This window comes from Manis pentadactyla, chromosome 1, assembly GCF_030020395.1.
Source record: "Manis pentadactyla isolate mManPen7 chromosome 1, mManPen7.hap1, whole genome shotgun sequence".
NCBI classification, from domain to species: Eukaryota; Metazoa; Chordata; class Mammalia; order Pholidota; family Manidae; genus Manis; species Manis pentadactyla.
In genome coordinates, this window is record NC_080019.1 from 201,975,665 (window position 1) to 202,003,064 (window position 27,400).

At 45.7% G+C, this 27,400-nt stretch overlaps 1 protein-coding gene across 2 annotated transcripts in view; it reads right to left on the reverse strand.

Moving 5' to 3' along the window:
* Positions 1-234: 234 nt before the first annotated feature.
* Positions 235-27,400, reverse strand: part of XPC (XPC complex subunit, DNA damage recognition and repair factor) — a 42,616-nt gene continuing 15,450 nt past the window's right edge. Inside the window, exons 4-16 of one of the 2 annotated variants that reach the window (XM_036911480.2) lie at positions 21,757-21,880; positions 20,635-20,719; positions 18,963-19,120; positions 18,368-18,488; positions 13,035-13,124; positions 11,289-12,179; positions 9,694-9,854; positions 6,346-6,427; positions 3,553-3,687; positions 3,303-3,472; positions 2,698-2,791; positions 2,140-2,229; positions 235-1,079 (exon numbers count right to left, since the gene is read on the reverse strand). In XM_036911480.2, coding sequence (XP_036767375.2) covers positions 867-1,079; positions 2,140-2,229; positions 2,698-2,791; positions 3,303-3,472; positions 3,553-3,687; positions 6,346-6,427; positions 9,694-9,854; positions 11,289-12,179; positions 13,035-13,124; positions 18,368-18,488; positions 18,963-19,120; positions 20,635-20,719; positions 21,757-21,880 — 2,414 coding nt within the window. In that variant the 3' untranslated portion in view covers positions 235-866. The remainder of the gene's footprint in view (positions 1,080-2,139; positions 2,230-2,697; positions 2,792-3,302; positions 3,473-3,552; positions 3,688-6,345; positions 6,428-9,693; positions 9,855-11,288; positions 12,180-13,034; positions 13,125-18,367; positions 18,489-18,962; positions 19,121-20,634; positions 20,720-21,756; positions 21,881-27,400) is intronic. The other variant, XM_036911481.2, reaches the window with a different exon arrangement.

A 27,400-nucleotide genomic window follows, 5' to 3' on the forward strand; every position in this document is an offset into this window, starting at 1 on the left:
ACCCAAATGTTCTGTTTCCTTGGATAAAAGTGACTCATACTCTAATGGTTCCTGTCGAAGATTAATACCTGCTCGCTTAAACAGAGAAAATTCTGTATATATGATGAGTTTCCAGCCTGCATGAAGATAAAACCTGGTATCTAATGCAGTTTCGACATGCTTATGCTTATGATCACTCGCCATCCCGACATTCTTAGCTGATGTACACTCTGCAAGAAAATGTGGAACTGTGAATATTTTTAGATAAATGCTTTATTTTGTTCTCAAAGTTATAAAAATGATTTCTCCTGAGTATCTACAGTGCATAGAGCTTTATAAATTTATCCAGTAATGAATAAAATGTAGTTTAACACTGATCTACTTTTAGTAACATTATTTTCTCAATTAGCAATTTTCTTTCCTGAACTCATTCAGCTCTTTGCTCTAGACTTCTGCCATCCAGAAATGTTACTTCAAAAAGTAGATCCCCATGGTACCTTACCCTGAGATGGCCTGTACTTCCCATTTGCTCTCTCCCATACTCCAAGGCAGCAGGATTAGTAAGCCTGATTCATGAGGGAAAATGAGTGGCCTGAACAGAAGGGATCCAAAATATTCCAGGGATTTCTATAAAAGAACTAGTGTTTCCAAAGAGGAAGATCAAGGTCTAGGCGGCAGGAGAGCTCCTGGGGAAGCGTTCCGTAGCTCTAAAGCTTTAGGACTGTGGCAGCTTCTCAGCTCACCGCTTCCTATCCTGGACCTCACCTGCAGCTGTGCCTTCCAGGGGGTGATGCCATCACCCTGGGCCTGCCTGCCCACCCCCACCTCCCCGGGGCAGGTGTGGGGCCTGCTCTGCAGAATGTACCTAGGACAGGTAGCCGTTCACATCACAGCCTCTCAAAGGGAAACAAGTGGGAGGCTGCCTCCTTCCTTTCCCTTCTGGTCTTCCTAGGGCACTTGGGCTTCTGCTCTTCAGCCTCTCGGTTTTGAGGCCAGGAGGCAGCCAGTATCCTGGTCGCTTCCACTTGAGAGCTGCTCCCTCCCTCTTCATCAGAAGAGAGTCCACCTCCAGCTTGTGCTTGGGCAGCCACTGCCTCATTCTGGAGAGGAGACAGGAGCAGAAATGGGGGCCACAGGTCAGCAATCAGACAGGAAGAAGCGCTGTCAAGGGCAGAAAAGCTCCAGCGGAGCCTGCCCTGAGCCACCAGGGCACTGGGGCTGGGGAGCAGCCTGTCTTCTTGCTCTTTGCAGGCTGGGGGCTCATCCATAAAGTAAAGGTCCTGGAGACCTGGTTATGCACCTGTGCTGGGAATGCAAGGACGTCTGGGCAGGACAGCCCTCAAGGAGGGTACAGCCCAATCTGGGAGGTAGCTGATAGCTGCTCTGCATGTCTTACCTCATTTCTGAATGGAAGTGCACGATGTCTGTCCTTACCTGCCCAACGCACACTCCCCACTCCCATAGCCAGACGCCCCAAGGCAACACCCCCTGTGCTGGCAGGGTTCGAGTGCAGAGGGCGAGAGCACAGGGGTGGCAAGGAGCTGGTCAGAACATAAAGCCAGCTGCAGGGGCCACCAGACAGATTTGAGGGAGTATGATCAAAACACTTTTTAAAGGCTAAGGCAGCGTGTGGGGAGATGACAGGTGTGGTCGCAACTGCTCTCAGAACACGTCCCTGCTGTCTGACCTCATCCTGACCACAGTGCACAACCGTGTGGGGCCTCTGTCCCAGGTGGAGTCCCCGAGCGGGGCTAGTCAGGTCCGCACCCGTGTCCACAGGCTGGCCTGGCACGGGACCGGTGCTATGGTGTGGGAGAACAGCTGCGAGCTTGAGGGACGGTCGCCGGCCCGGGGAGCCCCACAAGCCCAAGTGGAGCGCCACAGCAAGGGAGGCTCCTCCCTGCCCAGGGGCTGCAGAGATGCGCCCACAGCAGGCGCACTCATGCCAGGGCAGGACTAGGGGCTGGAAGAGCCAGCTGAGGTGGACACCAGGGACACCGTTCCCAGCCAGGTAAGGACGCAGGGCCCTGGAGACACAGGATTGTGGTGTCAAAACATAAAGCAGCTTTGACTTGCTGTCTGGACAGAACCTGGGCCAGTGGTTTCTGAGTCCTCCTCTCCAACCAGGGTCGGTCATCCTTACAAAGGCCCCACACTGACCTTGGCCCCGTAGCGAAGCTTCAGCCTCTCCCTGATGAGCAGCCCTTTGACCAGCAGCTTCCAGTTCCCCAGAGCCCGCTTCTCCCTTTTCTACAGGCAAAATGCAACAGATCAAGGGAACATCAGGAAAAAGTGCCAAGAAGGAAGCTGTGAGCATACATATATATAAATATTAACATTTTAGGTTAAAACAGTTTCTCAACCACACCAAGTCTGTTTAAAAATTGGTGTGATTTATAAAGTTATGTGACTTGACATTGTCGGGGAACAGGTCGTGCAGACGTGGGCCATGGGCAGTTCCTCTAAACAGAGGTGAGTGTGGGCAGCAGGCACAATGCTCCTGGAGCTGGGGTGCAGGGGGACAGCGAGGGTGGATTCTGACGTGCAGGCAGGACCCCATTTAGCCAGCCCTGGCTCCCTACGGTGCCTCCCACGGGGTCAGAGCCAGACAGCACTCTGGAGTGCATGCACCCTCCCAGTGCACCTGGTGCAGGTGAGGCACCCACCCCAATTGTGTGCCTGCCTCCCGACCAGGCCCACCTTGGCCAGGTTGCTCACCTCCTTCTCCTTCTTTTCCATGAGTTCCTGCTCACTTTCCCAGGCAGCCAGGAGCACGTCTCTGTATTCCTCACAGACTATGTACCCGTCAGTGCTGTGGGGGCGCAACAGGAGTAGTCGTGAGCCTGCCGCCTGCTCTGGCCTCTCCTCCCCTCTGAGGACACTGGGCTGCTCCCAGGCTGGAAGACTTCCTGGGTCAGCCAGCCACAATCCCAGCCACAGCTGCTAGCAGATGCCACCCACGCGAAAGGCAGGCCTGTGGACATTCCTCCCAGGCCTGCCTAAGAGAACTGGGAAAGAGCCCTTCTCTGCCCACACGGATGGCAGGACAGAGGTCACCAATCAGAAAGGGTGCTGACCTGGCTCACTCCCCCATGACCATCCCCAGGAAACACATTTCAACTAGCATTAACTGCATGCTGGTTTCATTGCTTTTGCTATGTCTAAATGGAAGCCAGGGTGAAAGGTATAAAAGGTAAAGTGTTATGGCTGATTTTCGCAAATCCAAAGTAACACTTGGAAGGTAAGACCCACTGGCCCTCAATCCCACCAGCCCAATGTCAACTTTCCACCCCTTCTCGGTGACTTCCCGGCCCGTCACGCACATGGGATGGGAGTAGCCTTTATGGAAATCAAAGCCAGTGACAGCCGGAACACAGTCGATGCCCAGCCTTCGAGCCACACGGTGCAGGTTGGGCAGGTTCAGCTGGACACAGCCAATAGGCATCATGCTGGGCAGGAAGAGGTATACGTTCCCAAATTCATTCCGGGGGACCTGCGGGGAGGGTGGCACGTCAGGTCTGGCCCTGCAGCACGAAGCAGTCTGGCCCTGACCCCACTGAGCACCGTCCTCACCTTGCCATCCACAGCCACAGGTGGCTGGTACTCCTCTGTCTGCCAATGGCCAAACAGGCCCAGGTCATTCTGGTCCTGCAGCTCGGGCAAGGCGAGGCGGGCTTTCCGGGCCCGGTTGGAATAGCCTTTCACCATCTACACCAGCAGGAACGGAGCCGGTTTACAACAAAGGTGACCACTTTCTTCGCTCTTACTCCATAGTGGGCATTGTGCACAGGACTTGACACCTGTTAACCTCGTTAAAGCCCCACCACAGACCTGAGATGGGTGTGCTTCATGTCCCCTTTCACGACTATGAGTACTGTCACCACAACTGCCGCCATGCTGCTCGCTGTCCCAGGCCCTGTTCTCGGCGCTGTGTATTAACTGGTCTTCTCAAGAAACCCAGGAGCTAAGTCCCAGCATTTTCTCCCTCTACAGATAAGCAACCTGGGAGGTATACATGGCTTACCTACGGTCACACAACTCTTAAGAGCCAGACTCTGTGTGCTTAATGGTTCCATCTTCTAAACTTTAATCACAGAGGGAAATGGGGGCTCAGAGATGAAGTCACTGACTTCAGATCCCATGGCCAGGTGAGTGACAGGGCCAGGATGCAAACCCAGGTAAGTGTGTCATGCTTGGGAGGGGGGCCCCCAGCACGCTCCCTGTAGACACCAACATTTTCACAGAGGACTGAAAGGGTGGAGGCGAGGGGACAGGAAGGAGGCGGCTGTCTAACCTCTACGAGGCGGCATGGCACAGGCCTGGGCTAGCGTTGGCTCCTGGGCCCAGGCAGACGAGCTGAGCTGCCTCCGGGGCAGGGGTTGGCAAACGTTTTCTGTAAAGGGTCACATATAGCCTCTGTTGCTGTATATTCTTTCTTTTACAACCCTTAAAAATATGTAACCCTTAAAAAAATTGTTACATCTGGGGCCCCACCAAAATACAGGACCTAGGATGGAGGTGACCTGGAAGCTGTTGTCTGCCGACCGCCTCTCCACTGGCACTCCTGCCATGGTCTCAGGGCACACCGTGTCTGTCACCCTGTGGGGCTGACAGTCCCTTTCTGAGGAAGCCATTCATCCAGTACTGAGCAGTAAATAGCCAATGAGTGTCCATTAAGACTGAACCAGGACACCAGTCACCAGGGGCAGAGAAGGGCAGCCTTTGCTCTTACGGAGCTGAGGCTCCTGTGGGGTGACAGAGACTACAATTCTGTGGGGAACACTGGGTGGAATGGGGCCTAGAGGCGGGGAGAGGTTAAGATGGGCTCCTCAGAACAGGCCCCATTGTTATGCTAAATCTACAAGGGCAAGGAGGGGACAGAAGGTCAGGTGAACAGGGCTGGGGTGCAGGGTGTTTGGGACTTAGGCCCTGGAGGTGTGAGCTTCGAGTATCTGGAGACTGGAAGTCGTCTGGCACGAGGAGGAAGTAGGGATGAGACGTAGCGGGCACTGGGGCACCACACATCTCTGTGCCTTGTGAAGGATGTGGACTGCAGGCAGGCGAGGGTGGGCTGTGCAAGGAGTGTCTCACGTGGCTGCATTTCAGAAAGACCCATGACTGTGAGGCAGGGAAGGGACTGAGGGGCTGGGGCCAGAGGCTGGGAAAGTGGGTGTGATGCACGCAAGAGATGCTGAGTCAGGAGCCAGAGCTGGGGCAGCGGGCAGCACAAGGGATGCACGTGAGACCGGATTACTCCAGAACTGTGCTAATAGACAGCCGTCAGTCACATGTGGCCAGTCTGAACTGAGATGTACTGAAAGTGAAATACACACCAGATTTCAAAATCTTAGTAGGAAAAAAACAAATGTAAAAACATCTCATTGACAAGTTGAAATGACAGCATTTCATATATACCTGGGTATCTCTAAATATATTAAAATTCCACCTGTTTCTTCTTAAGTTTTTGATGTGATTACTAAGAAATTTAAACTTGTGGCTCACATTCTGTCTCCATGAGACAATGGGATTTCAGAATGGAGATGCTGGGTGTTTGGGACGGACCCTGACAGAAGGTGAAGGGTCTACAGGAAACCCCAGTGGCCCTCCTGGGCCACGCAGGCAGTATAACCCACTCAAGCCCGCTTCTGGCATCGAGCTGCTCCCGAGGCCCACAACCACCAGCTACCAAATGGAAGTCTCCCCACTCCCTGCCTGGCCTCCAAGGGTCACACAACCCAAAAGGCTGCTGGGGATTGGACAGAGAAAAGCAACTGTCTCTGATCCGCCACTGACCTCTCCTGGTTGGACTGAGCTATGTGTCCTTCCAGAAATCATGCAGTATTGTATGGAATTCATGTTTCTCATGGGCAGCTGATCTGACAGAGCAGCACCGTGTGAAAGAAATAGCTCCGAAGTGAAGGCTGGGCCTGGGAGTCACGTGGGTGCTGCCATGATACTACCTGGGCAGCCGCAGACAAGTCACTTCCCCCTTTTGAGCTCTTGTTTTCTCATCTGCGAAATGGGGGTCATAATGCAAACTGCTATGGCTGCTGAGACTCCACAGAGTTCACACATGCAGAACATGCAGTGAGTCACCAAACAGAAGGGGCAACGGCGACTGGTGGTGGTCTACATAAACCAGGCTTTGGCCTCTTACAGTAACTCAGTTAACAGTCCCAGCTACTGAGCCTTTCAGCACACACCACCTAATTTAAGTGTTTTTCTCCCTCTCTAAGCCTCAAGCCAGGAAAGTCAGACCTGGATCCCTACCCTGGGCATGCCCTCAGCAGCCCTCATCGCCGCTCCCGTGGTCTCAGCTACTGCACCAGCCTTGGTCCCCAGCCTCCCCGCCGCGCAGCTCCCTACCTTGTAGGGCACTTCTCCAAGCCTCACCACTCGCGCTTGTTTCAGCCACGTGTCCCTGGAGTGCAGTGTGTGCACGCAGTCCCTATAGGAGCCAGAAGGGGGGAGACAAAGCACAGGCTCAGATGGAGCCGGGCAGGCAAGGGGCCCTGCGGAAGAACGCTGCCTTGGCTTCTCTCCTCAGCTCTGCCTCGTGCCCTGCAGCAGGCCCTGCTCCTGGGGTAACCTGGGGGCCTGCACTAGACAAACAGCTCTTGGACTTCCTGTCTTTTGGGGCATGTGTCCACTTACAAATCCTAACCCAAATGGAGTTATTTTGTCTGTCTGAGGCTTTGCACAGGGCCTTTGCTTCTCATCCCAGAGAGAGAGCCCCTCTGAAGCCTGGGGGCGAGCTAAAAGCCACAGCAGAGCAGAAGCATCTCCGTACCTCTGAGCAAGTGCCTGCCTGAGGGTCTGGTCAGGGGCTATACCCCCGAGATGGGTCCAGGGAAGGGGCAGCTGACTCAGAAGACTACACGGTAACTATATTAAGCTAATCAACTACCACAGAAGTAAGTGATAAGGGAAAATTCTCTGACATCTTAACATTAAGAGCCATAAGGACCAGAGTATTGGGGAGAGAGACAAGCGAAGGTCATCAGTCAATAGCCATGGGCCACAGCTAACCAGGAACTCCACCCACATTACTGTATGAAGTCATTCAACAAGCATCTAGAAGGTCCCCAGGGCCACTGCATCCACCCTGAGCGTGACCAGTGCCCGACCATCATCACCAACCAGTCCACAGGCCTTCTCTATGGACTAAGCCCTGTCCCCAGGCGTTCCCACTTCACTTTAGCCCACCTTCCCTATCTGTAGCCAGTGTGAACTTAAAGAACTTTCTTTCCTTGAGACCCCTCATAAATGCCATTTCTTGAGTCTGGCAGACAAGCTGCTTGTGAACTGGCCTTGCTGCTGGTGAAAATGCCTGTCCCAGACTCAGTCTTTTTTCTGGCTAGCACCTGTAAAGGCTCAATAAACCCTTTTATTTCAGAGATCTCAATCTCTGGAGTTTTGATTTGTCTTAAGATTCATGTACATGAAACAGTCAGTCAAATATTTCCTGGCAGACTATGGTTATGGGGGGAGATTCTATGACCTCACTCTTCTTCCAGAGCTAAGAGCCTTGCAAATTGTACTTTCCACTGTTCCAACTGCTTGCCCTGCTAAGCCTTCCTTAATAGGCTGCGCCCATTTGCCTTAGTTTGCAGCCCTCAACTCTGCCCAGATGCATGGCTCTGATGAGCAAGGGCCGTTACCTGCTGGTGCCGAAAGCAGGCCCTTCACCTACTGCCAGTCAGCGGCAGACGTTCCAGAGGATGACGCACGTGAGTCATCCTCTGTGCCACTGCCTAGCAGGGTTACTCTGAACAAGTCACTTTCCCTTCCTGAGCTTCAGTTTTGTCTATCAAGTAGGGATCCGTGAGCTCTGTCCTCTGCCTCGCAAGGTTGCTGGACAGACCAGACACTCTCTGGGTGTGGAGCAGTGCCTCTCTGTCCACAGCACTGCTCTGTCTGAGCCGGGAGCTCCGCCCACGCTCCACTGCCCAAAGGAATGAGGACGTCATGGTCACGGCCTTCAGAAGGAGCAGGGAAGGTGGGCAGGGGTGCAGGTGGGCATCACCTGCACATTCTTAAGGAGAGCAGTAGGGAAGTAGATACAGACCTCAGAATAAATCTCAACTTCTAACCACTTTGCACCCATTTGATGGCTATTATAAAAAAAAATTAAAAATAAAAATAAAAAATAAATGTTGGCAAGGATGCTGGTGGGAATGTAAAATGGTTCAGCCTCTGGAAAATAGTATGACAGTTCTTCAAAAGGTTATGAATGTAGAATTACCATGTGATCAAGCAACTCCACTTCTGGGGATACACCCAGAAGAACTGAAAGCAGCGTCTCAAAGAACTATCTGCACAGCCACGCTCACTGCAGCATTACGCACAGGAGCCAAGAGGGAAAGGAACACAAGTGTCCAGCGATGGATGCCAGTCCCAGCAGGACAAGTACTATAGGATCCCATTTATATGCGGTCCCTAAAGACTCACATTCCCAGAGACAAAAGTTGAGTGGGGGCTCCCAGGGACTGGGGGAGGGGGAGTTAGTGTGTGATGGGGATAGAGTTTCCATTTGGGAAGATGACACATGCTGTAGATGGATGGTGGGCCTGGCTGCACAACAACACGAATGAACTTAATGCCACTAAAAGGACACTTAAAAAATGGCTAAATGGTAAATGTTGTAATGTTTAGTCTACTACTTTAGGAAGAATCACCCGCCCCCAATGCCTCCTCCTCTGACTGCCCCGGTCCCGTGGACACTGCCGGCATTCTCCCCGCAGACATCCTCCCTCTGAACCACTTGGGGAGGCCTGGGTCTCATCACCTCTCGGGGCAGCCTGCGCCCAGGAGGCCTCTGGCTGTCAGTAGTGAGGCCCGGACTGAGCATGACCCTTCCTGAAGTGGAACAGAAAGCTGGAGTGCAGACCCTGAATGCAGGGCCGACACACGGACAGCCGCCCCAGGTGGAGGACGCAACCACCCCTCAAGTGAGTTCCGCTTAGCCTCCTTTCTTCCTCTCTTTTCCCATTTATTCAGAACATGCTCAAGTTTTTGGCCTTGCTTTGCATTGTTTTAAAAAATGACTTACCTTCTTTCTGTTGCTAGTTCTTAAAGAAAAAATAAAAATAGAGGCAGAACTTTTATCTTAAATTTATATTAAAATTTTTTCAGTTGTATATATATTTTACATATATAAATTAGAATATATTTTACATTCATTTTCTACTCTTATTCCCTTCCCCTCTTCTTTGGCAATTTCTTTTTCTGTGGGTTAAATATCTGTAACAAATTACCACCTTAACCTTTTTTTAGAGGGCAGGTCAGTAGCATTAAGCACATTCACACTGTTGTGCAACCACCCCCACCACCCATCTCCAGAACTTCATCTTCTCAGAGGCTCTGTACCAATTAAAATACCCACTCATTCTAATTTTCATTAATCATATCCTTTATACCTTCCTTTTATGTTTTTGACTTACATTTTAGGGGTGTGTATTCAACTGACCAGGTAAACAGGATTTGACGTACTTGTTATTTTTCCCCTGCTGCTCTTTCAATCCTTGTTCTAATTTTCAAGCTTTAATCTCTCCTATGCATTGCATCTCCCCACACAACAGCACAGGTACACACTACAAGGCTTACCTGTCTGGTAAATGAGATAAGCTGACATTGCCAGCCCCTTGCCCAGAAGGCAGCTCCCAATCCCAGACCAGCAGGAAGCCCACGAGGCCACCAGGCAGCCTCACGCACCTGGAGTAGACGGCTTCTCCACGACAAAAGCCAAGAACTGTGGCGGTCTCAGGGTAGATGGCCTCGTATTTCAGGAGATGCCTCTTCAGTGCATACAGAGGGTGGTTCTTATACAAACCGATGACCGTGGGCAAGGGCTGGTCTAGATGTTTTGTCTGAAACTGCAAAGGCCAGAGAAACAACACTGAGCAAGTTGTTTAGGGCAGGAAGTGAGTTTTGGAGTGGGTGATCCTTACCCACTTGTCCCAGGTAACAGATGGTGGAGCAGAGGTTTCACAAGCACCAATCACTAATATTGCATTTGCACCTCTGGTGTTAAGTAAGATTTAGATAAATCGAAAGCTATGAAGAACCAAAGTAATTCTGTGTGTCATGGCGACTTTGGAAAGTCATCTCACCTATTCTCAGCCCTCAGACACTTAGCCAACTTCAGCAGTTGGCTAAGATCAGTGTCTGCTCCATGAAAGAGCTTCAAGGAAGAAAGGCACACAGCTTTCTTCAGGAAGGAGGCCTCACTCAGAGACAACACTAGTCTGCAGTGGAGGTTTACCTGACTAGGCTCATGCAGGAAACCCAACAAGCTGTCCATGCTTTGCAATGTTTCTCAGTCTGCTGTAACTGGGGAGTGATCCCTCAGCACTTCAAGGATTCTGATTTCTCGGGGCAATCCCATTGCTGTAATCCACATCTTATTCACCCAAGTCTCCTAAACTCTCCCTTGGCCTCTCTTCAAAAACCCACAAAAGATCAGCAGGAACCAGCAACGTGGAATAGCAGGCAGTAGGAGGGACCTCCGCACAGTCCACTGCCACCACAAATACTGTAGTTAGGTGAGTCACGGTTCCTGTTAACCTGGTGTTTCTGAGTAAAATGAACCAGAACACGCCCACGGGAAACCCTCACTGCAGGATGAACTGCACTGCCACCGGGAATGCTAAGAAAACCCGTGTTTCCCCCTCCTGAGGACCTGGAATAATTCTCCGGCAAACCTGGGCATGTTCCTGCAGGAAATGCTGAGCCCCACCCAACACAACTGCCAGCCGTGCACCAGCAGCTCACACCCTGCAGGTCAGTGGTGGCCCCAGCACAGGTAACACCCTGTTGTTTTACAAGTCTGCTTCTCAGCACACCACCTCAACACACTGAGGCTTCCTCCTCAGCCCAAGTCCCCTCCTTCCCAGGAGACGAGTGTTCTGGACCCAAGGAGGGGTGTGAGTGTGTGTGAGTGTGCATGCTGAGAGGGGTGGGCCAGGGGGTGAGCCATTAATGAGATTTTTCTTCACTCAGTATGACTTATATGACTTGCGTAAATTATTTTAAAGCCCCGAATTTATAACTAAGCAATAACTAAAAGTATACAGTCTTCAAAGCCAGAAACACCTGTGTCCAAATACCAAGTCAGTTCATCTCTCAGGTCCTAAGCTTTCAGTAAAATTAAGGCAACAGTAATTCCAGATTTAGTGTTGTTGCGATAAATAAATGAGATAACACACTAAAAATACCCAACACAAGGCTGGTCATACACAAGCTGCCAGGATGGGAGTGATCTCAATGCCCTGCCTGGGTCTTGGAACCCAGGGCAGCCGAGGCCTTACCTCCAAGTCTTCTTCCTCCTCCCTTTCCACCAGCGGGCTCCGGTACGGCCTCAAGGTCTCAGCCCACCACTTGGCATCAACCCGGCACTTGCAGGTCACCGTCATCCAGACTGGGTCGTACCTCTGGGTGACATCCCGGACCGAGCCGTCACTGTCAATGCCCACGACATACATCACGGGTCTGGTGGCATATCTGTAACAGGTGAAAGCCTGGTCCACCACACCATGCACACAGTCCACGCACACCCACTTTTCCTCCTGCTCACAGAACACCTCTAGCCACTGGTCTACACCAGCTGCTTTCCCATTCTTGGCCTCCTCGCCATCACTGGAAATTTTCTTGCCTCTCTTCCTCTTACTGCTTGAAGGACTCGCAGATACTGCTGGAAAGCCAGGGGGCTTATGCTTGGGGAGGCTACCAAGTGGGGTCCTGGAGTCACTCCTGGACCCTTGCTTTGTCCTCTGGGGGGCCAGGGCCCTCCTCTGCCTTGGAAGGGCAGGCTCAAAATCCTCATCCGATGGACAGCCTTCCACACTGGAGGGCTCGAAGTCAGAGCCACTGCTGGCCTCGCCACTCCCACTCTCCTCTCTGTAAGACAGTCTGGCGACCACCCGCTGCTCCTGGCCCTTCCGACGGCTCTGGGGCTCGCTCTCCTCCTCCTCCTGCTCCGCCTCTTTCCCACTGGAGGAGGGCTCTCTCCGTCTCTTCCTGACTCTGGCTGCCTTGCTCCTCTTCCCTTTGGCACTTGGATCCCCAGGTCCCTGAGAAGTGTCCTCTTGTCTGGTTCCTCTGCTGGTCTTTGCTTTGGTCTGGTTGCTTGGAATGGAGCTGGAAGTTTCTGAGGGGCCTCCAGGGCCCTCTGTGGGTCTCTCCTTGGATGGTTTCTTTCCCTTAAACAGAACAGTAAATTTTGCTCTTTATTTTTTGCTAATGCTCTGATAGAGACTCGGTAATCTAACAGGGCTACATCGCTGGCTAGAGAGCCAGCAGACACAAGATGCCCCCAGCTCAGGCAGCGATGGACTGGCTATCCTTTACGGTTGTTTAGAAAGTATTCACTAAAATCTATAGCACCTTAGGTAAGGCCACAGTATAATTCTTTTCACTATAAAGTGTAGTATAGGAAAAAGAGCACAGGATGTGGGAACAAACAAACATGGATTCAAATTCCAGTGCTGCTCCTCATGCATGTTACATAGTTTAGGTAAATTATATAACCTGAGTCTCAGTTTTCTCCACACTAGTAATACCCACCAGCTTGCACACATTTTACAAACAAATACTGATGGGCTTAATAAAGTTGTAATATTAAGAATACAGAAATTATTAAAATTAGCTCCAGGATGATCATGTTTTGGACAGTACCAACACCCGATGAGTGCAGTGTTTAGCCTCCTTCTGAGACGGCTGGAGAATTCAGAGCTCCTCACCGGGCATCACCCCATGCTGCTGAGGAGGAGGGCAGGAGCCACTCTGCCACATTACAGAAAACAGGTGGAAGCAGCAGGGAGCCAAGCCCTCTCACAGGTACCTTTGTGCAAACAAAGCTCAGCTCGCTGGATACCCACTTACGTGACTAGTTTTCCCAACACAGGGTCTGTGCAAGACAGGCTCAAAGGAACCCAGGCTCCATGAATACTGGCCCTTAAAAATAGTCTAATGACAATTTTTGTTGTTTCAAGTTTAATAATTTCTCATTCTCCCTGGCCAACTAACCTCCTCTCTGGAAGCCCTGAGAACCTCACCTTTGCTGATGTTAACTTCAGAGGAATTGGCTGTAGAGACAATACCAGTCGGGTTGGGAGCTGCAGGGCTCGGAGGACCAGAAGAAATATCTACAATGAAAAAGAACACATACTTATCCTAAGAGAAGAATTAAGGACTCAATTAATTCAATGTTGTATGTCATGGTGCCTGCTTATAACAGGAAAAAGAAACCACCAAATGGTCTAATGATAGGAGTCTGGAACCCTCAACATTATTAAAAATGATGCTCAGAGATTTACCTTTATAGAAAAATGGGAAAATGTTTACCCTACAGTAAAGCAAAAGGGAGGTTTGTTTTTTAATGTGTAATGTTAATTTTACAAGATAAGATTGTATCTTATCTTATACACATGTCTAATGACAATTTTTAAACATGTACGTATATTTGGAAAAGGATCCATATATTGGGTGTAGGTGTGTACAGGTGGCGATTTTTTTTCCAGGTTCTCTATCTTATGATTGTCCTGCATTTAATGTGTTTGTGATTAAAACAGAATAAACAAAATATCACTTTAAGAAAAAATAGAAAACATTATCATCAGATCCCCAGAGTCTATTCCATGCTCCACTTTTCCCACAATGAATCTTCCAACTGGAGACTGCAGTTTTAAAAATTCTGTTAACTTGCAAGGATGGGAGCCTCCTCAGATAAATTAACTCCAAACAGCACCAGTAATAAAGCACCTGAGCAAGACCTTCCTACACAGGCCTTAGGGGCCTGGCGTTTCTCATGCATGACTTCAATACCCTTCTAAGAAAGCCAGAGGTGAAAATCAGGTATAGGGAGGCAGGTTTTCTGTGAAAAGCCATGTTACATTAAAAAAAAATTACTTTTGCCTTGTTTCTGCTGGAATAAAAACAAGGGGGATGAGAAAACATCAAAGAAACAGAAACTGAGGGACCCTCTACAAAATTCCTACAAAATTTGAAGCAGCACTCTTCAAAAATGTGAGGGTAATAAAGACATGGAAAGACTGAGACGCTGTCACAGACTAGAAGGGACTAAGGAGATACAGCAACTAAATGCAATGTCATGCCCTGGGTTGGATCCTGCAACAGAAAAAGAGCATTAGGGGAAAAACTTGGAAAAGCCAAATAATAGCTACAGTGTAGCTGACAACATATTATTAATTAACTGGTACAATTAATATTATGCCAATATTAATTTCTTAGTTTCTCAGTGTATAGCATGGCATGGGAGACAGATCTAAAAAAGCCCGGGCAACTGAGTTATCACCAACCAGCTGAGTCACTTCTCTAAACCTAGAACTCTTCATCTATAACAACTGCTGCCTTGTCTTCCTCACAGGACGATAAAGAAGATCAAACAAGATCATGTATGTGACAGCACTCTGGAAGTGATCTAATGCTATACACATATACATGGCCACTGCCTTGCCGAGTAATCTGTCAATGTATGTTGCTCAAAAAAACAAATTCAAGTTACAAAACTGTATGATTCCTGCAGTAAAAATGTGATAATCTAGATGAAAGGGACAAAGCCTACAAATTACCAAAATGACTCAAGAAAAAAATAGAAAATCCAAAGAGATCTATGAAGAGACTCAATACGAAATCAAAAACCTCCCAAAGAAGGGAAGTCTAATACCAGATGGCTTCACAGGTGGATTCTACCAGACACTTAAAGAATTTACAACAGTTCTGCTCAAACTCTTCCTAGAAATAGGAGGGAACACTTCCTAACTTGTTCTATGAGGCCAGCATTACCCTGATACGAAAGCCAGACAGATGTCATGAGAAAACTACAGACCAATATCCCTTATGAATACAGATGCAAAAATCCTCAACAAGATACTAGCAAACCAAACCCAAAAGCATAGTAAAAGTTATACACCATGATGAAGTGGGATTTATTTCAGGAATGCAAGGGTGTGTGAATATGAGAAAATCAATCAATGTAAATGATAGACTGTATTAATAGAATGAACAGAAGAAAAAACACGATTAGCACAGAAAAAGTATTTGAGAGAATCCAACACACTGTCGTGATAAAACCATTCAGAAGACTAGAAATAGAAGGTAACTTCTTTAACATGATAAAGAACATTTATAAAAACCCACAAAGATGTCTTAGTGGCAAAAGCTTCCCCCACAAAACTGGAACAAGACAAGGATGCCTGCTTTTACCACTGCTATTCTATGCTGTACTGAAGTTCTAGCCAGAGCAATTGGGCAAGAAAAAGAAACAAAAGGCATCCACACTGGAAAAGAGTAAGTAAAACCTCTACTCACAGACAGAAAAATGTTATAGAAAATCTCAAAGAATGCACAAGAAAGCTACTAGAGCTCATAAATGAATTCTGCAAAGTTGCAGGGCATAAGAGCAACTCAGAATCAGCTGTGTTTCTATACACCTGCCACAAACAATCTGAAAAGGAAATTATGAGAACAATAACATCTACACCATCAGAAAGAATAAAATACCTAGGCAAAAATTTACCTAGGAGATGAAAGACATGTACAGTTGACCCTTGAAGAACATGGGTTTGAACTGCCCAAATCCACATCTATGCAAATTTTTTTCAATAAATACGTTGGAAAATTTTTGGAGATCTGAGACAATTTCAAAAATTTTTTTCTGTAGCTGACTTTATTGTAAGAACACAGGATATAATACATATATAAAACGTGTCAGTTGACTTTGTTATTGGTCAACAGTAGGCTATTAATAGTTATGTCTTCAATGAGTCAAAATTATACACAGATTTTTTTAACAGCAAGGAGTCAAGTACCCGTAAACCCTGCATTGTTCAAGGGTCAACTGTACATTGAAAACTACAAAGTACAGCTGAAAGACATTAAAACACAAATAAAAGTAAGAATATCCATGTTTATGGATTGGACAACAGTATTTTTTACATAGTATTTCTACCCAAACCAACCTACAGATTCAATGCAATCCCTATCAAAATTCTAAGGGCCTTTTTTGCCGAAATGGAAAGGAGAACATCAAATTTACCTGAAATTACAAAGGGCCATGAATAGCCAAAATAGCACTGTAAATGAACAGAGATGGTCATACTTCCTGGTTTCAAAACTTACTACAAAGCTGAACAATCAAAACACTGTGGTTCTAGCATAAGGAGAGACATACAGACCAATGAAATAGATTTGAGAGACCAGAAATTAACCCATACATCTATGACCAGTTCATTTTTGATAAGGGTGCCAAGACCATTCAATTTCCATTGAAAAACATCTCTTCAACAGTGAAAATGATACAACAAAAACAACAAATACTTGAAAGAATAATCTCTTCAACAAACAGTGCAGGGACAACTGGACAGCCACATGCAAAAAGAATGAAGCTGAACACCTACCTCACATCATATACAAATATTAACTCAAAATGGACAAAAAACCTAAATGTAAGAACTAGAACTATAAAACTCTTAGAAGAAAATACAGTTAGAATCTCCATGACCTTAAATTTGGTAATAGACTCTTAGATATGACACCAAAATTAAGAGGAACAAAAGAAGAATAGAAAAACTGGACTTCGTCAAAATTAAGTCTTTTGTGCAAAGGACTTTTTCAAGAAAGCAAAAGACATCCTACAGAATGGAAGAAAATATTTGCAAAGCATGTATCTGATAGGTTTCTAGTATCCAAAATATACAAAGAACTCTTACAACTCAACAAGAAAAACAAAGATCCCAGTCAAAAGGAGGAAAGAACTTGAACAGACATTTTTCCAAAAAAGTTATACAAATTGCCAATGCACACATGAGATGTTAACCATCACTAGTTAGCAGGGAAATGCAAATCAAAACCAGAATGAGACATCACTTCACACCTATCAGGATGACTATAATTTTAAAAATGGAAAATAGTATTGGTGAGGATTTAGAGAAATTGGAGCCCTTGTATATTGCTGGTGGGAATGTAAAATAGTGCAGCTGCTGTGGAAAACAGTTTGGCAATTCCTCAAAAAGTTAAATATAGAATTACCTACCATATGACCCAGCAACTCCACTGCTAGGTGTCCATCCAAAAGAAATGAAAACAAATAATCAAATAAATATACATATACACAAGTGTATAGCAGTGCTCTTCACAGTAACTAAAAGATGGAGACATCAATTGATGAATGGATAGACAAAATGTGCTCTGTCCATACAATGGAATATTACTCAGCCATAAAAAGGAATGAAGTACTGGTATTTGCTACAAACAGCTAAATCTTGAAAATATTGTGCTAAGTGAAAGAAGGCAGACACAAAAGGTTATATATCGTATGATTTCTTTTATATGAAATAACCAGAATATGTAAATCCAGAGACAGAACAGAGACTGGTGGTTGCCAGTTGCTTGAGGGAGTGGAAGGAGACGGCAGAATGGGAGTAACTGTTTAATGGGCACAGGGTTTCCTTTTGGGGTGGCAAAATATTACGGGAATAGAGGTGGTGGTTGCACAACACAACACTGAATTGTTCACTTTTGAAACTTTTTTTTTTGCTTTAAAAAAAAGAACCCACAAAACAAATATGTATGTACACAAATACACAGTAGCAAAGTCTAGGAGGACAACACACAAATACTCATGTTTTTCTCTGGGTGGTGGTATTACGGTGTAATTACTGGCCATGCCTTATATGTAAGACTTTTTCAAGCCAATCAGAAGAGGTAAAGTTGCCAGCCATTTGGCCTGTACAGGATATGAAAAGTCTGGTTTCCTTCCCTAAACAAACAGGGAATCTGGGGCTCAGATACAAGTGTATGCATTAACAGGAATCTTCTAGGGATAAATCATATTTCTACCTCTATTTTTGTTTCATTCAGAGCCTTTCCTAATGGTGTATGCTCACGTGTTTGATAAAGCCTATCTCCACACAGACCTCTTCACGATGACTCCTTTTGGTGGACGGATCGCTCCTCCCTGTACAGCTGCCTGCCAGCAGCACCACCCAAGTTGGAAGGTACTGAAACACTTTCTCAAGGATTCTGGCGGCCAATCTGAAAAACCACTTCCTTGGGACTTGTGAAAACCACTTTTGAATAGCTGATGGAAATAATTCCAGGGCACCTGACCAAAGTTTTAAGTGCATTAACACATCAGGTCAGCATGGAACAGACAGGAAAGAGAGCAGGCTTTCAGCTCATACATGGGTACCAAGGTTTACTGACTGAATGACCCTAAGAAAGCTGGTTAGTCTCTCTGGGCCTCAGTACCTACTTTTTATTTTATAAAATATATGTAAAATACCTGGAATGGCATGTGGCACATGATTGCCACTGACTGTCATTACCTGACAGTACTAGTAACAGCGCTGCCAGAAGAACCACTTACATGGACCAGTTCTTCATCATCTCGCGCAGAGTAAATGGCAAATCTCCTCTCCAGCGTAGTCAGTAGGCCATCCTGCTCATTGATTGAAAGATCTGCGTTAACTGTAAATGTTCCAATGAACCTGGAGAGAAACCAGGCATTCCCTTTTGCCAGAGGTCAGGACAAAGAGGAACTCTGTTCTTTTATAGCCAAGAAAACCGAAAGGGAGAGTCTCGGAAGGGAATCGTGTGCCTTGCCTGCCTCTCTTCTGCTCTTCCTGCCCTGGCTGGCTAACTCCTACTCCACACTGAAGCCCATCGACAACACCTCCCTGGGGAGCTTCCCAGACCCGCCCCCACCGGCTGAGAGAAGTGCCCCTGCTCCATGTGCCTGTTCCAGAGCACCCAGCACATGACTCTAGTTAGCAAGGGTGTCTCTGTCTCCCCGACCAGCTGTGAGCGCTTCCAGGACAAAGATCATGCCTGACGTTTCTCTATCTTCAAGGTCGTGCCCACAGCCTGGCAGAGGGTCACTACAGGGAATGTCTGTGGATCTGACCTGCAGCCAGCCTGAGGGAACAGACCCTACACTAGTCAGAGCGGGCAGAGGGCCATACCATTTCACCAGGTTTGACAGGTAGCCGATATCCATGGCCTCAGGTGGCACTCCGGTAAAGTGAGCTGGGATGATGGACAGGCCAATGGCAAGCAGATCTGGCTGGCTGCAGATGCTACTTCGATAGAGGCCATTTGCTAACAGGCACAGAAGGTGAACCTGGGAGGAAGGGGGAAAAAGGGAGCTGAAAACTAGAGGGATTTTTACTGCCAAATTACAAGACCTTTGTGGGCAAATCTGTTGTCATTTCTGCACATAAGAATGCAAAAATACTAACATTAGCCATTTCCCAAGACAGTCACTCACCTCTTCTCTCCAGATATGCATTCGCTCAAAGAAATCATCAAATCTCAACACTCCAAAATATATATATATTTTTTAAGAGGACTTGTCTTTCAGAGATAGATACTGAAGGATTCTGGAGTGAAATGCTAAAAATGCCTGGGATTTGCCCCACAATGATCAGGGAGAAAAGCGAGTGGGGGCAGGAAACGGCAAGCCAGCTCAAGACTGGTAACCGCCCCCGGCGGGGGACAGCTGGGCTCCCTGCACTCCATGTGGGCCTGACCCCCACTGCAGACCCCACTCTTCCTGTCTCTCCTGCTCTCTCTCATACCCAGCTCTGCATCATTTCCCCTTCAAAACGGGTCTTCCCTCCTTCCCACTTAGAGCCTCCCTATTTCAGACAATGGCACTGCCCTTCTCCCCCGACTTAAGTTCCAAATCTTGGACTCTTATTCATTCTTCCCTCTTTCATCACCAACACCAAGAAGGAAAAGACACAGCTATCTCAGTCACTACCCAAGGCCTCTGTGAAGTGGGCATGACACCAGCCCTCTTCTCCCCACTGTCCTGGCTGTGGGCTCCTCCTGCCTCTAGATTTCTGGGGCTGCTGCAAACAGTCTCTTTCTTCTGTCCATCCCATCGCTACCCTGTCTGGCCACCCACTGCTGATCAGAGGAAAATCAGTCCTCCCTCCCCCGACTGGGTCACCATGGGTCTCCAACACCACATCCCCAAGAGGCAGGCACACTGGTTGTCCTGCCATCCCCTCCATGACTCGGCAAGGGCGGTCTCCCCAGCCATCTCTCCATGCTGTCCTTTATCCAAGACCCAGCCCCAGTCCTTTCTCCTAAATAAAGCTTTCTGAGGATACTCAGACCCACACTGATCTCTTCCCTGTTCTTAGTCTTGAGTTTCTCTGTTTTGAGGTCTTTCTTGTTCTGCTGGCAATATCAGAAACTCCTTAATGGCAGGAAATAAACTTTGTACAAGTCTTCCCCACAATGCTAAGTGCCTGGCTAGGTCTATGTGTTCAACAACTACCAGCTGAAGTCAAAAGCCACAGTAACTAGCTGAGATCAAGACTAATGGTATTAAATAGCTGAAACAAGCTGGAAGGAGAGGACCTGTTAGTAGCCAGGCACTATGCTCCGTGTTGAACTGTAGTATTTGCTCATCCTCACCTTTCGCCCTCTGAAGCAGACCTGATTATACCCTCCACCACTTCAAAGATGAGGAGACTAAGGCTCAGAGAGAATAAGAAACATGCCCAGGTCACAGAGTGAGTTCAAGAGCCAGAAACAAGACTGAGGTCTGGATGACTGAGAACTCATGTTCTTTCTGCCTCGACACAGAGGGACACCATCCTGCCCTCCGTCCCCTGTGCGCACCTTGTGTGTATCCTCATGGACTTCTTTATTGAAACGTTTCATCATCCTCCGAAGATGTGTTTCAAACTCCATTTTTATCTTTTCACTGCAAGGTATATCAAACATTCGAGAATGAAGTGGTAAACAGAAACCTGATCCCATTCCCCAGTCACTTCCTTTTACTTGTGATGACTCAGGAGTCACCCTCCTTGTTCTCCCACACAAGCCCGTGCTAACTCTGGCAACTCTACAAGCAAGCTATTTTCTGAACACTTTTCGGATCCTTCTCACCAGCATACCTTGGCTCAGGACATTCTCCACCCAGACTCCCCTCCTCTCAACCTGCACCAAACCATGCCTCACGAACATGCTTCAAAGCACACAGCCTCTGGGAAGTCTTCTCTGACTGACCTCCCGACCACTGACTCCCTCCTTGGCAACAGTTACCTTTGTTACAGGAGGGCACACATTTGTATGATGCTGTTCTGGTAAAACCTCTTTCACGTCTGGGTCCCATGCATGTTTAAGAAAACATGACACTTCTTGCATGACTTACGCTCTCTCTCTCCTTCATGCCTCAAAGTATGACCATCACACAGCAGAACTCATTAAACCAATGAAACTACCAGGCACTATACTCTGTATTCCCAAGCCACCAGAGGCTGCAGAGGTACTGAAGACACTGGGATGGACTGGGGCTCCCTACCACAGTGGGGCAGGGCCTCAAGCACAGCAGCAGGATGTGGTGGGAAAAGCATGGGTGCTGAGTATGTGCGACAGGGATTCAGATCTTGGCTCATCCACTTACTGGATGAGTGACTCCTGAAAAGGTATTTAACCTCACTGAGCCTCCAGCTCCTCATTCACACACTGTCCTAAAGATGAGGTAACATTTGCACAACCTGCTGAGTCCCTGACACCCAGCAGGGGTTCAATAAATAGAGGAGTTTCTTCTCCCAACCAGGACACAAAGTTTTCCCTCATTCAAGTTCAAAAGGTGAACCCAGAGCTCTCTCACCTAAGGTTCCTAACCTCTTTGATACCCAGTCCTGGACTCCCCTGTGTTTCTCAAAAGTTTTCATTAAGTAGCAGCTATTCCCGATTGTATGTGACAGGAGCACAGAAGCAAGTGTCTGGTCTTACCTTCTTTTTCGCGCTTTCACCTGCTCTGGCGTTTCAATCTCTATCTCCACTGGCTTCATAGGCAGAACAGATTTAGAGAAGGCTGCATTTGCTCCCACATCAGCTGGCACAGGCTCACTAAGCTCTAGAAACAATAATTTAAAAATTTTTATGATTATTATTATAGCTACTGTGCTGAACAAAATAGAAGCTCTGCTGGGGAGGAAGTGAGGAATGGATGTGAGGTAGAAAACCCATGGAGAACACTACTTCCACCACGCTTTAAGTACCTAAAAAAACGCTAGGCACTGTGCTGTTTCACACTTTTTTGTCTCATTTAAACCAAACACCAACCCAGAGAAATAGCCCTTAGAAAACTAAGGCATAGAAATTTGAGTTGAAATAGATACAGACCCCTAGTATCAAGGAACTGACATTCATGTGGCTGTTGTGAGAAATATTCTTCAACCAAGAAAAAAAAAAGCCAAATGAGAATACTTTCCTAGTCTCTGTATTACTGCAATAATACTTGTTATAATTTGCTTTGTATAGAGCCATGACTTAGATTGTCTTCCATTCTCAATTGTAAATTTGTAAATGAAAAGGAATGAAACTTTTTCATCTCGTTATCCTCTCGGTTGCTTGTAACAATTGAAATAAATGATTTGCTGGACTGGATCTAACTGTGAACTTCACCCGCAAAGGCCCTTTTAAAGAAGCTCTGGACCTAGAAGCAAGGAAACACCACTGTCAATGAACACACCTACTACCAGTCCCTCCTATAAGAACCAGGAATTCTTGGAGAAAGAAAGGCTGATTCCTGGTCTGGTACAAGGGAAGTATAGGGTGAGTTCAGAACATATTGTGCCAGAAAACAAAAAATGTTCTCAAAAACTACTGAGGCCATGTAAAAACGACATGGTAGCATAGCTAGCTCAATGGGGCTCCAACGAGCCAAATTTGGAACAAGTATAATGATGACAATAACTGATACCATATTTGAATTTTAAAAAAAATCTAAGTCCATAGTGATACTTACTGGATGACTAAGAAACAGCAGTGGACCTAAGACGACAGTACAGAAAGAGCCTGAGCCCACCTCGTCATTCCCCACACACACACCAAATCATCACAGACACACAGCAATTCACCCTGAGGAAGAACTGAGGCCTGAGTGAACTCCTTTGGCACAATGAGGGTAAGAAGACCACATAAAACACAGCAAGACAGACAAATACACAGTAATGGAGGGAGCCCCAAACCCAGCTCAGCCCTGCCGTGCAGAGGGATCTCACTGAGAGACCTGAGAACACATTGACCTGCCCTGAAGCACAGAAAAAAAAGCCATGGTTTACATGGTGTAAAGGGCAGCTCTAAGTAAAGGAAGCCAGTTTTCAGAACTAAAGCACCCACCAGACAGTGAGAGAGCTACTAAACTCTCAGGGGCTGGGGAAGCTGGTGAGCACCACTATTTACGTTCCCCTGCACCCTGATAATGCAGATGGGAGCAGGGTCAGGGTGCACACACCAGTTTCAGGCTTGACACAAGTAGCCTCCTGGCCCCCATCTACAAAAAAAACACACCCACCAGAGATTCAGCTGTCTCAACAGAGTGATAGTAGTGTGACACACAAATTCACACTACCACACCCCTTGAATCCCTAGCTAGCCTGAGAGCAGGACGCTCAGCCCACTGCCAACCTGGGAGATGCCCAGCCCTAGCGCTGGGAGCATCAGCACTGTGATGCCCCAGCCAACCACTAGGCACACTCGGCCTGCCCAAGTGACATTCCTAAACAAAGCCATGCCTTCAAGACCGGGTCAGGTAGCCCTATCACTGTAATGATAGGAACACAGAAATCTAAAAAAAATGAAGAAACAGAGGAATATACTTGAAACAAAAGAATAAGACAAACTTCAGAGAAAGAACTAAATGAAATAGAGTCAAGCAATCTACTGGATAAAGACTTCAAATTACTGATTATAAAGATGCTTACCAGACTGGAGAGAAGAGTGATGGAACTCAGTGAAAACCTCTAGGAAGAGGAAGAAAATATAAAACAGAACCAGAATAAAGTAGAAAATATGCCAGAGGGAAACAACAGCTGACTGGATGCAGAAGAATGGATCAGCGATTTGGTAATAGAAAGAGTAATAATAGGAAGCACTCAAGCTGAACAGCAGGAAGAAAAAAGAATGTGAAATAATAGGTTAAAGGAGCTCTGGGGCAACATTAAATGTCGTAACACATGCATTATAGAAGTCCTAGAAGAAAAGACAAAGAAAGGGATGGGGACTTATTTGAAGAAATTATAGCTGATTATTTCCCTAACCTGGGTAAGGAAAGACATCCATGCCCAGGAAGCACAGAGAGACCCAAACAAGATGAACCCAAGGAAGGCCACACCAAGACACATAATAATTAAAATGTCCAAGTTCAAAGACAAAGAAAGAATCTTAAAAGCAGTGAGAGAAAAGCAATGGGGTATAGAAGAGGGAAACACCCTAAGGCTATACAGTGGTTTTTCAGGAGAACTTCTATAGGCCAGAAGGCAATAGCACAATACATTCAAAGTGCTGAAAGGAAAAAAAAAAATCTACAACCAAGAATACTCTGCCCAGCAAGATTATTATTCGGAATTGGAGGAGAGAAAAAAGAGCTTCCCAGATAAACACAAGTCAAATGAGTTTACCACCACTAAACCAGCTTTGCAAGAAACATTAAAGGGATTTCTTTAATAGGACTAGAAAAGCCATAACTAGAATATGAAAAGAAAAGATTTCACTGGTAAAAGCAAACACATAGTAAAAGTAGTAGATCAATCACTGAAAAGCTAATATGAAGGCAAAAATAATAAAATCAACTACTTCTAAAAAGTAAAGGTATCACTAAATAAGGTTATAAAAAAGCATTAGACCTTACAGACCTAATAGATATATGAAGGACATTACATCCAAAAATAGCATAATACTCATTCTTTTCAAGTGCACACAAAACATTCTCCAGGTTACATCACATGTTAACCCAAAAAACAAGTGTTAATGAACTTAAGAAGACTGAACTCATTCCAAGCATCTTTTCTGGCCACAATGATATAAAACTGGAAATTGATTACAAGAAAACAACTGGGAAAAAACACAAATATGTGGAAGTTAAACAGCATGCTACTGAACAACCAATGGGTCAAAGAGGAAATAAAAAATATTTGGACAATAAAGAAAACAGAAACACAGTAATTCAAAATCACTGGGATGTAGAGAAACAGTTGTAAAAGGTTAAGTTTACACCATTACAGGCATATTTCAAGAAACAAGACAAATCTCAACCTAACCCTACACCTAAAGGAACTAGGAAAAGAAGAAAAAAGCCCAAAGGTAGTACACAAAAGGAAATAATAAAAGTCAGAGCAGAAATATGTGAAATAAGAAACTAAAAAAAAAAACAAATATCAATGAAACTAAGAGCTGATTCTCTGAAAAGACAAACAATATCAATAAATCTTTAAGTTAGACTCACCAAAAATTAAAAAAAAGGACTCAAAATCACAAATAGGAGACATTACAACCCACACCACGTAAGTACAAACCATTTTAAGAGACTGCAACAAAAATTCTATTCCAAGATATTGGGTAACTTAGGAGAAATGAATAAATTCCTGGAAACATACAATCAAGACCAGGAAGAAATAACAATCTGAACAGTCATTACTAGTAATGAAGCTGAACTCAAAAAATTCCCAAAAAGCAAAAATCCAGGAGCAGATGGCTTCACAGAATTCTACCAAACATTTAAGAAGAGTAATACTTATACTTCTCAAACTATTCCAAAAAATTAGAGAGGAAGGTAAGCTTCCAAAATTCATTCTATGAGATTAGCATCAAACCATGATACCAAAGCCAGATGGACACTACAAATAAAGAAAAGTACAGACTACCTCTGATTAACATAGATCCAAAAATCCTCAACAAAATATTAACAAATTGAATTCAAAAATAAATTAAAAGGATCACCCACCACAACCAAGTGTGACTTACTCCTGGAATACAAGGATGGTTCAAATAGCCACAAATCAATCAATGCAACACATCAACAAAAGGAAGGATAAAAAGCCATGTGATCTTCTCAGCAGATGATGAAAAAGTTCATCTGACAAAGTTCAACATCCATTCATGGTAAAACAAAACAAAACAAAACAAAAAACCTCAACAAAGTGGGTATAGAAGGTACATATCTCAATATAATAAAAGCAATAGATGACAAACCCACAGCTAATATTTATTCAGTGGTGGAAAGTTGAAAGTTTTTCCCCTAAGATCACGAACAAGACAAGATTGCCCATTCTCACCATTCTTACTCAACATAGTACTGGAAATCCTCGCCACAGCAATCAGACAAGAAAAAGAAATAAAAGGCATCCAACTTGGTAAAAAAATAAAATAAAATGGTCACTATCTGCAGATGACATACTATATTTAGAACACCCTAAAGACTTCAAAAAACCATTAGAATAAATGAATTCAGTGAAGTAACAGGATACAGAGTCAATATACAGAAATCTGTTATTTCCATATACAAATAATGAACAGAAACAGAAATTAAGAAATCAATCACATTTAAAATTGCATCAAGAAAGCAGTATGGAGGTTCCTCAAAAAAACTCAAAGTAGAAATACCATTTGACTCAGGAATTCCACTCCTAAGAATTTACCCTAAGAATGCAGCATCCCAGTTTCAAAAAGACATATGCACCACTATGTTTATTACAGCACTATTTACAATAGCCAAGAAATGGAAGCAACCTAAGTGTCCATCAGGAGATGAATGGATAAAGAAGATGTGGTACATATACACAATGGAATATTATTCAGCCATAAGAAGAAAACAAATCCTACCATTTGCAACAACATGGATGGAGCTAGAGGGTATTATGCTCAGTGAAATAAGCCAGGTGGAGAAAGGCAAGTACCAAATTATTTCACTCATCCGTGGAGCATAAGAACAAAGCAAAAACTGAAGGAACAAAACAGCAGCAGACTCACAGACTCTGAGAAGGGATTTGCAGTTATCAAAGGAGGGGAGTGGGGGAGGGTGGGAAGGAGAAGGGGATTGAGGGGCACTATGATTGGCCCACATCATGTTGGGAGGGGTCATGGGGAAGACAGTGTAGCACAGGGAAGACAAGTAGTGATTCTGTGGCATCTTACTATGCTGATAGACAGTGACTGCAATGGGGTGTAGGGGGGACTTGATAGTATGGGTGAATGTCGTAACCATAATGTTGCTCATATGAAACCTTCGTGTTTATCAATGATAACTTAATAAAAAATATGTATGGCAGTTAATTAAATTCTGTGGAGGTAGGTTTTTCTGTTAAACCTACTTATTCTGATACATGTTGCTAAGTACATACTAGATAATTTAACTGTATTCTTATCTGACATAACACAAGATTTTCATATTTCTATTAGAAGAAAGAAGAGGACACCCATGAGGTGGTTCTCAAGTGTCACAGCCTGGGTTAGCCACACTACTCATATACACTCGTTGGCTTATGGCACTTTTTTAAAACTTTTATTCCATTGAGCTGTGTTTAGTCTGACAAGGTAGTAAACATGTATTCTCCTGGGTATGTAAGTTTTCTCACTTAAAATCCTCTTTGAAACG